This window comes from Botryllus schlosseri, chromosome 13 (genome assembly GCF_051294905.1).
Source record: "Botryllus schlosseri isolate E-star chromosome 13, Bs_hap1, whole genome shotgun sequence".
In the NCBI taxonomy this organism is placed as follows: domain Eukaryota; kingdom Metazoa; phylum Chordata; class Ascidiacea; order Stolidobranchia; family Styelidae; genus Botryllus; species Botryllus schlosseri.
The window spans coordinates 9,524,217-9,541,828 of NC_137248.1; the positions used below are offsets into that span (position 1 = coordinate 9,524,217).

General features: G+C 40.9%; 1 protein-coding gene across 1 annotated transcript; it reads right to left on the bottom strand.

The window, feature by feature from the left end:
- Positions 1-1,788: 1,788 nt before the first annotated feature.
- On the bottom strand, positions 1,789-11,135 carry LOC145454349 (uncharacterized). The gene is made up of 15 exons (XM_080332349.1): positions 10,977-11,135; positions 10,826-10,905; positions 10,414-10,556; positions 7,660-7,890; positions 7,437-7,592; positions 6,932-7,058; positions 6,712-6,868; positions 6,206-6,325; positions 6,026-6,142; positions 5,810-5,932; positions 5,114-5,276; positions 4,408-4,541; positions 2,728-2,887; positions 2,376-2,545; positions 1,789-2,066 (listed from the first exon to the last, which is right to left on the bottom strand). The coding sequence occupies exons 1-15, from the start codon at positions 11,035-11,037 to the stop codon at positions 1,873-1,875; spliced, it is 2,136 nt and encodes a 711-aa protein (XP_080188475.1). The 5' UTR covers positions 11,038-11,135; the 3' UTR covers positions 1,789-1,872.
- Positions 11,136-17,612: the final 6,477 nt, after the last annotated feature.

Consider the following 17,612-nt stretch of genomic DNA (forward strand, 5'->3'; position numbering starts at 1 on the left):
TAGTTCGAACTTGGTTAACCTCATTTACTGGCGTTCATTGCTGAAGAGAGCCAGTCGAAAAGCTTCCAGTGGAATAAATTTAACACTATGAGCGTATATTGTTTGCTGCAATATTGAAGTTCGCCGTACACTCATGGACTCGAATTTGCCAAGCCCTTATTGCAAGTTACCATTTGTATGGTTATGTTCAGTTTTAGACGTATTCGTGTGTAAGGAGTTGATTCCTACACGGCATACGAAGACCGTTAGGTATCACCAGAGGTGACTTCTACCAGCAAGTGTCCCGGACAAAAGAACTCAGATTAATTAGAAGAACACTATGTAACGATACCGTGCGTAAATAGAAATACAAATACCAAATACTTCATGCATTTGAACAGTTGCGCTGCGGTTAGAATGCTAGATCATGATTTGATCAGGGGTGTCAAACATAAGAATTCGGCCCGCCTGACGATTTCATCCGGCCCGCGAAGCAATTCTGAGTGGATGGAAAAATTATTATATTATCCAGAACATTCGTAACAAATGTTGAGACTCTATATGCAGGGCATACTTTCATTGAATATTCCCTCAAGACAGCAAATGTCGAGCATGCTCAATTGCTCATGCTCATGTTCATAGGCCACATTATAACGACCAAGTCGACCAGTCTACGGCGTTGTGGTTTCACTCTCTCTAATTCGCGAAAGCTAATGTGCGCTCTGAGTTCAAAGCTTTATGGAAAAATGAAACCTAAAAGCAGTTTTTCACAGAAGCGAAAACGCCAATACGGAACCGTTATATGCAGTTTACATGGAAGATATATTAGTTACACAAATATATCTTTCAAATATGTATGATCGCACTGCCGTGTCACTTCCCACCCGATAGGTACCCAGACTTAAGAGAAACTCGATTTGCGAATTAATAATAATATCCCAAATTCCAACGTCCGCATTTACAGTTAAATATTTTGCATTCATCATAGCGCATACGCTGGGCTAACGCCAGGTTATGACTACTGCAAACAGATCATAGAAATATGCCAACTTATATCGTCGTTGGCGCCACTGCTGTATCGGTTCTTAACTGTATGCAACCGGACAATCATATCTTTTTGCCTATTTATCGTTTGCGAATAAAGGTGTTGCGACTTGCTAGAATAAAAACCCATGTGCTGTGTATTATCCATATATGCTTGATAATAAAGTATTCAAGCGGAAGGCAAGGGCACGAGGTAACAATTCGAAATTAGTTGATTGGTCTAGCCCGCGGGCGATTTGAAGCCTTGAATCCGGCCCGTGAAGCAATTTGAGTTTGACACCCCTGGGTTAGATGGTTCCAAATATTTTTCTGAGCCATATTGACTGTGATGAAACATGTCATATGGACGACAATGCAGTATATAAGGAACCCGCTACCTAAATGATACTGACCAACACTTTCGTGAAAACATATTTGTCCCTCAATATCTATTTCAATATCTTCCCCAAACTTTTGTGATAGTTAAATTATTGTTGGTAATCTGCGAAAAAGTCCCTAAATTTCCTCATCTCATTCTCTCTCTCTCTCTCATTGGAAGAATATAATACGTCTACTTCACAAACTGTAAATAGCCAAGTGTAAGTAAGCGAACAACAGAATATCATGAAGTAGAAGTAGCGAAAAATGAATGCTACTTGAGTAAGTACTAGAAGTACAGGAAAACTACTTGAGCACTTCAAAAAAGTAGAAGTACTTCGTTACTGACCACCTCTGGGTATAGCTCACCCACTCTGAGCTAACATCTAAACACGTCAAAGACCAAGGTTTGTATTCAACTATCAAATTAATTTATTTCTTGCGTCGGAGGTAAACCAATAGATATGATTTATCATGACTGTGCATTTTCAATTAAAAAAAGATCATATTATTAAACGTGTTGAAGCAGGATATATACAAGCTGAATGCTATATTCTTATTTACGCCTTCCGATATATCCTTGTAGTATTGTCTTGAGCAATAACTTCCTGCTGTTGTAGTTGGAGCGGGTGTAGTTGTTGTCGGAGGAGGCAGTCTGCTACCAATTCTTGCCTCACAAATAGGACCTGTAATATGGAGTCGTATATTGATTTACATCGTCAACCACAACATGCGAGCTGAGCGGTGTGTCATAAAATAGATACCGCTGAATTAGAGCATGCATGAAGCAGATATTACGTGTATCCGAAAAGACAATTTTTTAGCGGATTATACGGACTGATGGCATTTCAATATTTCAGCGCCATTGAACACAGCTGTATCCTGTCCAGTTGGTATCTTGTTAATCGGTGCGGATGGTACCTTTTTTAAACCTTATCATCTCAAAATAGAAGCTAATAACTTTATAGAATGTTATGAAACCCAAATGAACATACGAAGGTATTTTGTGTAGTAGGATTCGCTGTAGAAGTCGATCGCCGACGGGAAGAATACTTGATTGCCTCCGTAGTGTTCCAACGACGATGCCCCCCTTTTCAAGTTGAAGCGCATTATGACGTCATTGATGTCGTCGGTGACGTACGCGTAGCCGTCCACCACGACAATGCTAATAGGAAACCACATGTTAAAATCGAAAAACAATCTATTGTTGTTGTTGTTTTGAATTCGCTGTAGCCTACATCACGAATATATGAAATTTCAAGACACGAGAAACATCTTGGTCAAGCAAGATGGGGAACATTGTAGAATCACATTTTCGTCCATCAGCCTAAGAGCTTATTGAATTACCCGAGAAGCAAGAAAACGTTGCTCTTTATGTGCGGCTTCAACTTTGTTCTCGTGTATCCTGCGTGATTAGGAGACGTACTTGGAACAGATTTCTCCAAACCTTTCAACGGTATCGAGTACACCACACCTTCCAATGCCGTCAGCACATGCAGAGTGTAGCCTGGAAATAATGAAGTATCAACTTGCATGCATGTTCTCTTTCGTGTAAGTGTACTATACATTTCCAAGATACAAAGATATTCCAATGATTCAATACACCAATCAGTTATGGAGTGATTAATTCATGAATGTAATCGATTGCAATTACGATTACTTCTGAATCACGCGATTACGATTACCACACAATCTCGAAGTAGTCGATTACGATTACAATGGAAAAGTAATCTCAATTAGTCACATTACGACCAACGGGGGATGAGAGAGGATTAAAATAAATAGTAAGATATAATGAAAGTACCAATATTATTGACGAAATTCAGTCTTCAACTTGAAAATTGACCGCCCTATGGGGCGTTTGGAGTGAGGGATCAACATTTGAAGTGGGGAACTAATTGCTGTTTCGGTCCTGATTCTAGCTACAACCCGCGCTAACATGGTGCATAAGCGGATGGCTATGGAGACAGGTCCAAATGTTGAGTAAAGAATTACGAAATAACGATTGCGACCCGTTTCAAGGAGAGTCATATGAGAATAAGTTAAAGTGAACATAAAATTCTGCCGTCCACTTTAGTACAGAATGCTGATACTCAAGGCTGACTTTACGAGAAACGACAAAGAACGGCTAGGATATGATATATATCAGCAGCTGTTGATTTTTAATGCTTCGTTGTGGACATCGTAATGTTTTATATGACGAGTACAAAATTTCAACTATATGCGGTGTTCGAACTACATAGGCCGACTGCTCGCCAAGCAGCAAAGGTCAAACTGCGTTTAACTAAGGATAACCAAACATCCAATACTATTTGAAACTAGGTAGAGTAGTGATTGTCATGTCGATGCGAGGTAATGGCGTCTTGAGTGTATTGATAACCTGATATATACAACACGGCGGGTATTCTAACAATCACATCACAATTTACAAAATTTTACATCGAATATCTAGTATTTACTATATGTGGATACTTCTTGCGCAATGACGAGCAAAGCTAATACCTCTCACGTAATAATGAGCAATGGCGTTTGAAAATCAGACGTTTTTGCTACCACTAGTCTGGTATAATGTATCTTCCCTGTTCACGAATGTTCAGTTTATGACCTCATAGTCCTTGTAAAAATAAAAAGTAATCGTTCTTTCACAAAGAAATCAATTAGATATGGAAAGTTGTCGTCTACTATTACGATTACTTCGGAATTTTTTCGAAAGTAATCGATTGCGATTACGATTATTTGAAAATGCTGTAATCGTCGTATTCGATTACGATTTTTATTCTCAATTACCCTATGTCTGACACCAATGCAGGTATTTCAACTAGTGTAAACCAGCATTTAAAACTCCTAACTTTTCACTCAGCAAAACCACCAGAAACGACAAAATCACAAAAGGATAACTAAAATGTCATTCAATCGCACGGAAATTATCGGAGCTCGTATAATGATTCTCATTGCTATTTCTGTTCGACAGTGCCACATAGTTACTGGCAAATTTCGAAAATACACAGCCTATATGCCATATCTCACTTTCGTAATCAATTGTCAATGAGAATGAATTCGGGACGCTGCGCAGCACAGTCTCGACATCCCGACCTTTCAGATTACTCCTTTTGACGTTTGCGTTTTGGTAAAACGAGTCATATTCGATCCAATACAAGAGGCTGTAAATATAAATGATCGATGTTTAGCGTATTTTCCGACGCTGTTAGAGTAATCTGTACGGTGCACTACGACTCAATTAGAGAAGAGAGTGATAGATACACTGCGGTCGAATGATCTCTAGCTAGAACAAGGTTCGTAATTTGGAGTCCGTGGACTGGTTTTAGTGGGTGCATGAAAGGCCGATGTCGAAACTACAACTATTACCTGTAAAACTATCTTCCTCGCGCTTATTAGATATGTGCTTAATTTTGACTTGGTCCGTATTTAGTGTTATTTCTAGTGCTCACCACAGGTTACAATAGACCAGAGGTGGGCAACCTTTCTGCTATTCACGGCCGCATTTCGCTTACTCATGTAGCTTACGGCCGCATTCCAGGTCATCATGACCGTAATGAACTAACTGGACGCCAAATACCGATGTTAAACTGTTCATTGTTCATGTCCATTTCCGGTGAACTCCGGACAATCTACTTTTTGATATCGGCATACTATACGCTCCGAAGTTGCGAGTAGTCCCAATGCGACTCCACGCCAGTACAGGTTTAATAACCCCAGATTTAGAATGTCTTACTTCGCTTTGCAGTCTACAACAACTTGGCGAATTTGCGCGTCCGAAAAGAACGACACCGAATACAACTTGTCCGGCGTAGACGATACTCCATCCCAGCTGTAGATGCCCGTCTGCGTGGTCCAGTAAACTTTCTTGTTGCAGCATCCGGTCGTTATCGAGAGAACTATATACGATCAAAAGGAAAATCATTTTCAGCATAGTATAACTCCATACTGCGGTATCTCTCGACATGTTGAAACATTAAATCCGAAACTCAAAAGGGAGCATGGAACAGCGTGTGAATTGAACACTGTCAGTGTATACTCCGAGTATAGATGGACGTGGCCCACTGGTTAAAAGGGAGTGATGGTGGATGTTTACAGTTTTTTGCGACTCTATCTTCACTTTGCATCGTGCCCACTTGTTTGCTGGAGGAGCACATGCTACTGCAACTTCGCTGTAGCAATATTTATGTCACCTATTCATCGAATTGTATCCCTTCATGACGCCACAAGATTGCGGCGCTATGAAAACGCGGAATTAGGTCGAAACGACTTGGTAATGTATATTAACGAAGCATCCACAGTCCACACCTTCGCCTAAACCTAAAATAACAATCTGTGAAGCGATATATTGTTCATTCAATTTAATATTGACTCGTATACGATGAATGACTTCGTTTCACAGAGATATGATATTCATATATATATTAATTACCTGCGTCGTCGCGTGAAAGTCTCTTGCTTCCCCATACGATCTCCCTTGCGCTGATATCAAACCATGCAAGACCCCCGGTCTTTTTTATCACAGAAGCGGCGTAAATTCGATCGTCAGTGACATCTACAAATACAAAGTCATGAGGTCCCGGTTGAATTATTATCGGCATCGAAAAATCCCCTTATCCCAAACAATATACAACTGTTAACAACTCACCATCGAGATCGATTGCAACCAAATCCCCAACGTTGCGTGTAGATTTGCGAATGGGAAGCTGGAACAATCTCTTTTGTCCGAGATCAGCAACCAATATGTAGTCGTCGGTTAGTGAATCTTTTTCGACAAATATAACAAGTTGATATAACATATAACGTAATTAACTTTTTGATGTCTTACCCGATACACACTTGTACCCGCTCACGAGAGTGAATCCCGGAGAACACTTGCAGACGAATCCTCCAGCATCTCTGGCGAGACAGATATGTTCGCACTTGCTATCATGACACTCATTAGTAACTGAGAATGAAAGCGCGCCGAAAGTTATTGCCTGATATCTTGTCAGATTTGCGGTGTCGAGCTTTAAGATTAACGTGTCCTTAGGATTGTCCTTTACGTGGTTTCATCCATCTCTAGTGAACACTCGATCCGGGTATGATTTTTTAATATGCGTGCTTGCTTCGCTTACGTGTGATACGCTACTTCCGTCAACCAATCATTACCAATAGACGAGAACACCGTAATGGAATCATGAGGAATGACGATAATGTGGCTCTTTGCGGTTACCGATATGGGCTGAGCTCAGACTGACTGGACAGAATAGATACCCCTATCTTGGGCTTATTTTGCGTGAATTTATAAGCTCATAATAATCTACTGGTAATGAACATATAATTGATAGTTACCCTTGGTTGTAGCTGTCTCGTCAGGTGCATATATGGCAACATTTCGGGGTCTCGTGTCGAGCTGTCTCGTGTATGACTCTCTTCCGGTCGTCTTTCTAATCTCTATTTCGTATTTATTGTCAGTAGTATTGACAATGTCAGTTGCGTAAACGTAACCCTGAGAATTGCATTGGCATGGTGACAGATGAAAATATCGATATCCTGTAAATAATATGGTTACCTTATAATGTGCAATGCCCCAAAGAAAGGATTGGCTTTTGGCGAAAAACTGCTTTCTCCTTCTGCCATTGAGATCACAAGCCATTATTGTAGCTTGTCGTAAAAAGTTTTGATCCGTCCAAAAGAGCCTGTAAGTTATAACAATGATGAAATTGTGAACAGAATCCCTTATTAAACGAGGGCGATACTGGTTTGGAGTGTGTATACACTACTAGTTCATTGGTTTTGAACCTGGGTGCCGCCACTTCTAGCGGGTGTGAGAAATCCTCTTAGGAGTTGCGATAAGGTTAAATATTTGGTATTTTTGCATAATGGAGTAAGAAGCTTCGATTTGAATGGGAGCGTTTTTTCGATCCTAAAATCTGGGATAGTCATATTGATACTATTAAGAGGTGGGTAGCGTAAATCCCATTCATGCCAGATATATACCAAACGATCGTACAGAAAAATCATACATGCAAATTGATATCATATTGACAGCAAAGTGATATGAATATTGAACTCACAAATCAGAAGAAAAATCGATGGTGATACCGCGGGGCCTTATGACATCTGGGAATCGTAATATTGCTCTTTGATTGCCGCCGTCCAAGTCGGATTTTATAAGCTCGGTATCAGAAATGAAATTATTGTCAGTTTTGTAAACACTGAAGAACAGCTTCCTAAAATAAAATTCATAGTAAATATCTTCTGAGCGAAGTCGCTGATCTTATGAATTCAGAAACGAACCTTTTTACTGGATGCACTGTCAATGCGTACGGCGCCACCTCAGATCGGTATACTTCAGTAAAATGGCGAAACGTCAACTCAATCGCTCGTATGACTTTGTCAGTCGAATCAGTCCAGTAGAGAACCTTTGTAATTCGATCGTACGCCAGGTTTTCGAGTCCGCTTGTCAGGTCACGTGCCACCGTGGTGACATCGCCGGTATCAAGATCAAACTGCTTGAGTTGAGACGATCTGTTGCGTAGATGTAGTATGAACGTAATGTAACCAAATCCGATACGGACGACTCAGGTTTCCTTTTAATTATACACTGAACGGACACATTCAAAATAAAACATAATGAACAAAATCCATATTCCGTTCACCACTGTAAAAATGATTTAGATCAGGATAAAAGTAAATATCATTAGCCCTCAAAAAACACCCACTAAATAGTTGCTTGAATACCATAATTCTGGGATAACAAATAATAAATCAATGATTGATACGCAATGCGCATATATCTTCACAATTGACTTGAGAACGATCAATATATATTATAATTTGCACTAAACGCCTCAGATAGCGGGTTTTGAGAAAAGTAGGGATGTAGCTATTCAGTATATCAATACATTGCATAGTAGGTGTCATATAGTGCAAGCGTTAAAGACTGTTGGGTATAGGTACCAAAGGTTCAACGAGGTGGGACGCGAATTGCATGCAATGGTAAATAGATATTAAATTGCTAGACTCAGCAGCAGTGGTCATCAGAAACGCCGCGCCAGGTAGCCTACAGACGATGATTGACTGATCACAATGGGCAATCGGCATGATCGTATAAATCAGTGGTTCTTAACCTTTTTCCTCCAGCGCCCCCTTTCAAAAATTATCGTGCTCCAGCGCCCCCCAACCGCATATTGTAAGGAATGTAATAAAGACAATGAGTAAGAGCGAGGGCCGTAACAGCACTTCGTCATCCCCCCTAAAACTGATTGCCTTGCGCACCCATAGCGCGATAAACCAAACTTCCGAGGGCTTCGCCCCCAAGAACCCCGTAGCGTGATTTCGATGGTCAGCAAAGTTTGTGTGGCATGGTCGCCCTAGGTAACAAAATTTTCTATAATGCATGAATGAATAGATGGTAATTACTTATATAAGTCGCTATAAACTTTTTATCCTCTCAGCTCAAGTAATCAGATTTACCAGTAGCGCTGATTGAGCTGTTGTATGGGAAGATGGAGGGCACGTAATTAATAATTAAACATATTCGGGCGTTCCCGTAGGTACAATTAATTCGTTACCAGGGCCGTAACAGCACTTCGTCATCCCCCCCAAAAACGTTGGTTTTAGCCCCCCCCATAGGGTGATATACCAAACTTCCGGGGGGCTTCGCCCCCAGACCCCCTTTCGGCTATCCACTATTTGCTGATACTAGTTATCTACATTGGGTGTCCATTTACTGAGCTAGGTATTCCCGCCTAGACGCGCGAAGCGCGAAAAACTTCAATAATTAATGATTGAATTGGTAAATATGATCGGGAATTGCATGTATATTGATATCAAATTTTATCCTCTTTCTGCTCACGTAAACAAATTTACCGGTAGAGCTGAGTGATGTGTGATTGAAAAGGTAGGACCCCTCAATAATAATTATTCATCTTCGGGCGTATACCCGTTGGCAGGAACGAAACGGCACTTCGTCAGGCCCCCCGAAAAAACTTGGGTCTTGGGCTCCCATAGGGTGATAAACCGACCGCCCCCATCACGTTGTTCGTTTTGCTACGAAATCAGCTGTACCGTTTAGCGAGCCAGTGCGAAGTGCGAAAACTTTCGATAATTCATGATAAAATCGGTCAGTCAGATCGGGAAATGCATATATATTGCTATTAATTTCTTGTCCTCTCTGCTCACGTTACCAGATTTACCGGTAGAGCTGAGTGAGGTGCAATGTTCCGTCTAAGCTGCTCACGTGCGCAGTGCTGACATGGTATCTGTGCACAGAAAATCTACGTTGCGCACAACTAATCCGAAGTTTTGACCCTTTTTTAGTCGTTACGCACTGTTGTCCAAGGGTCTGCGCAGTGAGTTTATTACGTGTGCGCAGACTCATCAAAACGTGGAGCGAACAATGTGAGGTGTCTTGGAAACTGTAGGGCCCGTAACTAATAATTAAACATATTCGGGCGGGCGAACCCGTTGGTATGACTTCGTTGCATGATGTTATTTCGTGACCTCCTGTCTGCTATATCAGAAAATATAGAATCGCCCAACAAGAATATCTAGTTTTAGATATCCCTGTCGCCCAATCGTACTAAACTAAAAGACGAACACGATTTTAAATTGGTATTTCTTCACTGGCATATAATTTTTCCCTGCCGGGTGGAATTCGTCTTCTGGGGTTCAGATTGCCAACACAGGAATATTCGGTGCCAGTCATTTAGGCGCCCATGGATAATTAAACCTATATGTCTTTTGTAGGCTATATATAACGAAGTTTTCGGTGTTCATTTTCTCTGAATACTCATTAAGGATATGTCCTACCACCACATCATCTACTGCGAAGCCATTTTTCTCCAGCGCCCCCCATACCGCACCCCTGAGCCCAGCGCCCCCCATATCGCCCCCTGAGCGTTTCCGCCCCCTTTCAAAATCGCCAGCGCCCCCTGGGGGGCGCTGGAGGCAAGGTTAAGAACCACTTGGATAAATCATCAACTATGCCTGAGACGACATTGCGAAATTGGCAAGCCTTTGCCCGTAAAATGAACATCGTTCGATTACCTGACATTATTCGCCCAAACTTTCTTTGCTTCGTAACTGGCCGCCATTCCCCAATACTGGATCCTCTCTCTTTCTTGGGTGTAAACCAGCACGGTAGTGTCGAGATCTCCACCTTCGTCAGTTGTGTGCTTTTTCGGATTAGCCTAGAAATGTAGGACATGAGACGTGACAGCTCGCGCTCTAAATGGACGAGGACCGAGCATATATTACAGCCTTACCACGCGTGGTTCAGGATCAACAAAAACGTATCATTCAAGTCTGTCGAATATTCAATCGCACATTCACTGGATTAATGGTTATTAATGTACAACCCGGTGAATATCACATCGACTAGATAGCGTTATGTGAAAATTGATAGAGGATACACAATACACATCATAGAATTATACACATATGCAGGCTTGTTACTCACGGGGGTAAACTGCAAATTATCAGTCTCCAACGGCGCGTTGTAACCGGTGAAAAATACATTGTCCTCGGAATTGATTCGATCTGCAAATAGAAATATATTGGCGTGCGATAGTACTATAGCATAGGCCAAGGCATAATAGTGTATAGCCTACCAAGGACTCCTTGACCGTTGCATCCTGCAACAATTAAGATGACTGCTGTAAGAAATTTCATATTCAGTGTATTCCCAAATGCAGAATTTAATTTGGAATTGCGAACATGGTCTGGTCATACTGCTATGAACGATGCTTATATAACATTCGTGAAAGCATTGGACTGACCACACCGAGAAAGTAGTTTCAACAGGCCCGCGGCGCTATGTTGTTTCACCACGGAAAACCATGGTTTCACTTACAGTGAAATTCTCCGATGTCTTCGATGATGTCCGGTTAGTTTTACAAGTTCGCACTTACTTTCTATCCGTTGTGTCGCGAAAATGTCGGATCTGGTCTCTCGGTTGAACAATGAACATCATATTGCTCCCTACGTACTTACATTACAAACAGATAATAAATAGATAGCATTGGACTGACCACACCGAGAGAGTAGTTTCAAGAGCCCCACGGCGCTGTAGTGTTTCACTCACATTTGTTTGCCCGAGAAAAGAGAAATAAGTTGCGTTTTATGACGCATTATTTATCAAGCTCTAATTTGAACCAAAAGAACTGTTGACTGATTCCGCTGTTTTCAAAGAGCAGAATACTCTCATAACCGTCGAATTCCCCGGATTCAGAACTAAATTGTTGATCGTATCGGCCAGAAAAATCTGCAATCCAGACTGCAGACTGGAGCAGGTTGTAAACTCCAGGCATGACGAGATAGTTTTACTTGACGCCATGCACCTATTGTGACACCACGTACATTATAACATCATTACGCCGTAGAATAAGATTTGCGAGTGGCGTCGGCTCGTGCTTGCGTAGAAATATCGGAGCATGATCTGACATATCGACCTCTCTAGGGTTGCATTTAAAACGAACGGTTGTTTAAAACGCTTCGTTTAAAACATGGTTTGAACTTTAAACAGTGTTTTAAACAAAGACCTTTAAAAAATACTGGTTTTTCACGTTGTATATTTATGCCATAATTGTGTAAATACTTCCAAAAGACATGTTGCACGAGCGTACGGACGACTACCACCCTCTACAGCCGACATATGCGATATGGGATGGTTGGAAACCTCAAAATAGTCGGTCCAACAGATAAACTACGTGGATATTTCGTCAATGGAGCTATATTTACCCAATATTTTCGTTTGGGCAAGTCACTCCAATATGACGTCATAATTGAATATTATTTTAAATGCAACCTCAGACCTCTCCTATGGAAACTGCGGTCTCATTTATTGTCATCGCTGCACTCGATTCATGCTATCCTTTATCTCTTTTCATCCAGTGTGCAATGTGCATGCGTCTTATTTCCATGCTGCAGGCCTAGGTGGGTGTCTGATTTCAAAGACAATTCCAAGTCCTTTCGGCACCTTCCTATCTGTTCATTGTATCTCACTCAGTCTTTTGGTGCATTGATCTAATGAAATGAATAATAAACTGATACTGATACATCTTTTATGTCAGTGGTTCGCAATCTTTTTCGGTGTCAGGGCCGAATTTAGAATTTCAGAGTACGGTCGGGGCCGCCCGAATACCAGGGCAATGAAACGGACCCAAAATAGTCATCAAAATATGAAAATTGGCATTGTTTCGATCAATCGCTTGACGCTATTGGCCATTGTTATGGTCATTGTGTTGCTGCGCTCGCATTGTTCAGAACAATCGACATTTGGTGGCTATTTCAGAGTAATTTTATTGCCCTCGCGAGATTTCAATTTGTATTTTTGGAATCAGTGGGACACTGGCTTTCGATAAAGAGCGGACCTATCAAATTATGCGAACGCTTCGGTCGTGAGCGATAGGACTACCAATTATGCTGCTTTTTAGTGAGTCAGGATTTATCGCCTAGAAGCGCGAAAATTTTCTGTAATTCATGATTGAATCGGTCAATATGATCGGGAATTGCATATATAGTCCCATCAATTTTTATCCTCTCTCTGCTCACGTAATCATTCTTTTTTACAGTTAGAGCCGAGGGAGGTGTGTTTGAAAAGGTAGGGCCCTCAATAATAATTAAACATATTCGTGAGTACACCCGTTGGCAGCAACAAAACAGCACTTCGTCACCCCCCCAAAAAAATAAGAATAAAAAAGATTATAAACTTTGGTCTTCGGCTCCCATAGGGTGATACCCGTATCACCTTGCTCGCTTTTGCCACGAAACTAGTTGTACTGTTAAGTGAGCCAGCGCGAAGCGTGAAAATTTTCGATGATTCATGATGCATTCGGTCAACATGATCGGGAATTGCATATATATTGCTATCAATTTCTTGTCCTCGCTGCTCACGTAATCAGATTTAACTGTAGAGCTGAGTGTGGTGTCTTGGAAACTGTAGGGCCCATTAGTAGGATTACATTACATGTTATTTCGTGAACTCCTGTCTACTATATCCAAAAATATAGAATCGCCCAAACGTATAGGCTTCTAAACTAAGAGACGCACACGATTTCAAATTGGTATTTCTTTACTGGAATATAATTTTTGGCTGCGGGATGGTATTTGTCTCGTGAGGTTCTGATTGCCAAGAGAGTATTTTGTATATATAACGAAGTTTTCGGTCAGCATAAGGGAAGTCCTGTTCGGCCAAGGTTTTCTCGCTGCCGATCGTTCTGACACACTTCTTGGAGTCGCATGTTACATGGCCTAAAACTTAATATGTATTAGTGCGTCGTGGTGCGGTAAGAGGCAACGCCGATATGCCCAATGCCCATTTCTATAAATCCACAAATCAAGATATTTGACAGTATGAAATCACGCCTAGAGCAAATAAATTAAAAAAGGTGCATAAATTTTCAAATAATACTCTATAATTTATGCTAATTCACAAAATAATATTGAGCCCCGTTCGAGCTCGCCCCCACCCCATTGGGGGTTTGGCGTGCTGCAGTTATGGCCCTGTCTCCATCTTTATCTATAGCTACTGATCGTTCAACTGAAAAGTTATGGCACATTGCATTGAAACAGCAGTGACGTAACGATTGCACTCTACTCACGACTTTCCTGCAATCCTAATTAAAAACTCCAGACTCCAAGCCAAGCAAGTGTATTTAATAAAAATAACTTTTATTTTTTGGCATAACTCGATTTCTTAATATTTTTGGGGGCCGCAAGAAGGCTAGCTGGAGGCCGCGGTTGGGAATTACTGATTTATATGATTTCAGATTGAGCGTGAAAAGTCATGGTGCAAAAAGAAGACGCTTCATAGATTCTAACTCAGTGGTTTCATAACATCCTGTGATTTCGTGATTCATATATACAGACGACCGGTTTTCGGACACCTGCCGGACTTTTAAATAGAAAATTGGAATTCATCAGTTTGCCAGTACTCAACCGCTACTTTCCCCAGATCATTAGTAGAAACATGAAATAAGTATGCTAATAGCGATAGCATGTTCCAAAATCTAAATGTTGCATATACCTGCACCTGCATACCTGTGCCAATACGAATGTTTATCTTAGTGAATGGCTCTGGCCTGATGACGCGTTGGCATTTGCGCTTCTCAAAACTGCGATATTTTGTTATTCGTAGATTCTTGATTCTTAGAGCGTTGTTTAGTGATACAGAGATTCTACTTTCGCGGTCTCTAGCGACGGACGATTACGCCGCAGCGACGTCTCACATTAATGGTATGACAGAGACAGAATATCCCCAGGGTGAGAATTATGTCTGAATGAAAGAAATTCTTGACTCCTATGAGAATATTAAATCATTCGACATAGCCAGACATCGAGTGATTACTTCATGAGTGTAATCGATTACGATTACGATTAAATTTGAAAAGTAATCACGATTTACTCATGATTACATTTATTTAGTTTCTTAGAACTGATCTTAGAAGGTATATTGGAAGACAATATAAGGATTAAGGATTGCGATGAAAAGACCTGGTTAATGAGATAATAGATTTCCTTGTAAATGATACGTCATTCGATTGTTACGTCATAATGTACCGATTGCCCAACTTTATAAGGGACGATTTATCGCACCTAACGATTTGGATTATTGCCTGGTCCGTAAGTGCTGCGCGCCAAACTCCCCTATAGGGTGGGGAGCGAGTACGAGGGGGAATCAAAAGTATTTCGTAAATGTACCTAAATTATTTTAGTATTTTCGACAAATTTCATTAAATTGAAAAATTTATTCGAGCTTTGCGATTAAATAATGTCTCTAGATAGCTTGATTTTGAAATGCATACCCCTCCCCCTAAGAAAAACGTGCTTAATTTATAGGCATTACGGTGCCGGTCATTACCGCGCCACGACACACCTGAATACATATGCAGTTTCAGCCAATATGCGACTCCACGAAATGTGGCACCAATGAAAGAACTTGGCCGAAACTTTGAGTAGGCCTATGTGTCCATTATCAATAAGGTGGGCGTGACGAATATATAGTCCTTTCCTTCCAATCCGAGCCCCTCATTACCAATGCCACCCGGGCACCCCTGAGAAATTAACACATGACAATTTTTGTGTATGTCTCTCGCAGGGTTGTAATGACTCGAGTCACGATTTTCTGATCACTCGACTTCACTCGAGTCATTTTCTCAAAATAAGAAAATGACTCGACTATACTCGAGTCAATCTGTGTATTGACTCGAGATTCAGAGGGCCAAGAGCAACATTTCATTGTAATTTCGAAGAATAGTACAGTAACCACACTATTGGGATCTCCTCTATTGGTACTGGTACTTGAAAATGCGACCAGAAAATGCTAAAAGTGAGGAAAATTAGTATATTATAAATGCGAACTATTCGATATCACCAGACAGAATTATAAAAAGTGGGTTTAACAAGACTTTACCTGGAAACTGCGCAGTCAACACAATGACTTGGACTTGAAATCGAGTCATAATACTATGACTCAAACGTTTGCTCGCTGACTTGAACTCGGACTTGACTCGATGGTGAATTCAAAACGACTCGACTTGAATTGAGTCAAAACTATAGGAGTGAGATTGAATTGTGACTCGGAGCCTTGTGACTTGGTTAAAACCCTGGTATCTCGTATCGGAAAAGTTTTTCATTTATTCTGCTACGTATGGGCGACTGTAATATCTTTTGATTATAATCATATAATAATATATATAATATATAATATAATAATAATATAATATAAATAAATAATAATATATACTATAATATTATATATAATCATATAATTATATAGCCAACGGGAGGTCAATTAATAACATTACCAACATACAATAATGTAATTATAACAATATCAGATATTATAATTATGAATTACGTGCCCCAACTCTACCGGTAAATCTGATGATCGGGGACTGTGTGTGGATCAATAATTAATGGTAATATAATGAAACTACCAATAATATTGACGGAATTGAGTCATCAACTTGAATATTGACAACCCTATGGCGGCCTAAGACCGACGCTTGGAGGGGGAATTGCTGTTTTGGTCCTGATTCTATAATTACAATCCACGTCAACATGGTGTATAAGCAGACAGATATGTTGGCAGGTCCAAATACTGATTGGCGCACGTTTCAGGTAGAGTCATATGTGAATAAGATAAAGTGAACATAAAATTCTGTGTTACACTTAATGCAGATACTGTATGCTGTCGTTACGAGAAACGACAAAGAACGGCTCGGTTATGATCTATATTAACAGCTGTTGATTTTTAATGCTTCGTTGTGGAAATCGTAATGTCTCATTTGGCGAGGACAAAATTTCAAATCTTTGTCTGGTGTGCGTACGTAAGTAGGCCTTCGCAAAATTCACTGGTGACTAATCTCCCTCCCGCTCAGATGAAGATAACCGGCCTAAAAGGTACCTGCAACGAGACGTGCCACGCGGCCGGCTTGATTTGCGAGCCCGCGTTTTTCCCGACGCTGAACAAGAAATCCACGTTCGCAGGGGCGGGCAACTTCTCCATTCGGTGGGCCGGATATAGGAAAATTAAGTACTTGGCGGGCCGGATACATGAATCGATACATTATTCGCCCATTTATCCATGTTATACATGGAATAAATCGTATTTAATGAATGCATTTTAACGTCAGCAATGTCACTTCTCGCCAATGATGACGAAGACAATGTGGATTTGAGAATCATAGTGTCCTATATGGTGCAGACAGAAGCAAATCTCACGGTTCAGTGAAATTCGTCTACGTAACTCTTTCCATTTGCCTAAAAGGAAATTTGACGGTAGTTTGTGACCTGCTTGCCGAGCGCGAAATTTGATAAAATGGGTATCTATCGAAAGCTACCGCGGTCTTGATTGCGAAAATATAAATCTTATTCTGCTCGTGGCCCTGGAACCCCTCAAAATCAGACTCGAATGTTGCATTTTAACGGAGTGTGGTATTATGACGCAACGATGCGGTCTGGAGCAAGTAAAAGTAGCGCAAACCGCAAGCGCATTGGTCATCGTTGCGCAACTGTCTGAGCAGCTCAGGAGCAAGTGCGCACTAGAGTGAGAATTCTCAATCGGTTTCTTAACAATGGCCAATACGTTTGCGGTTGGCGCTGCTCTCAATTGCTCCCATAGACGGCACGGCTGCGTCACAATATCAAACTCCGTTACACTACAACATTCGAGGCTGATTTTGGGGAGTTCCAAGGCCACGAGCACAATAAAATTTATATTTTCGCAATCAGTAGCTTTCGAT

What these genes read in the sequence shown, in the direction of transcription:
- LOC145454349 (XM_080332349.1), bottom strand. Translation starts at nt 11,037, where the DNA reads ATGAAATTTCTTACAGCAGTCATCTTAATTGTTGCAGGATGCAACGGT. An exon ending in CAACGGTCAAGGAGTCCTTG is followed by an intron (nt 10,906 to 10,976) that starts GTAGGCTATACA and finishes TTCTATTTGCAG; the next exon opens with ATCGAATCAATTCCGAGGAC. An exon ending in ATTGACAATTGATTACGAAA is followed by an intron (nt 2,888 to 4,407) that starts GTGAGATATGGC and finishes CATTATTTCCAG; the next exon opens with GCTACACTCTGCATGTGCTG.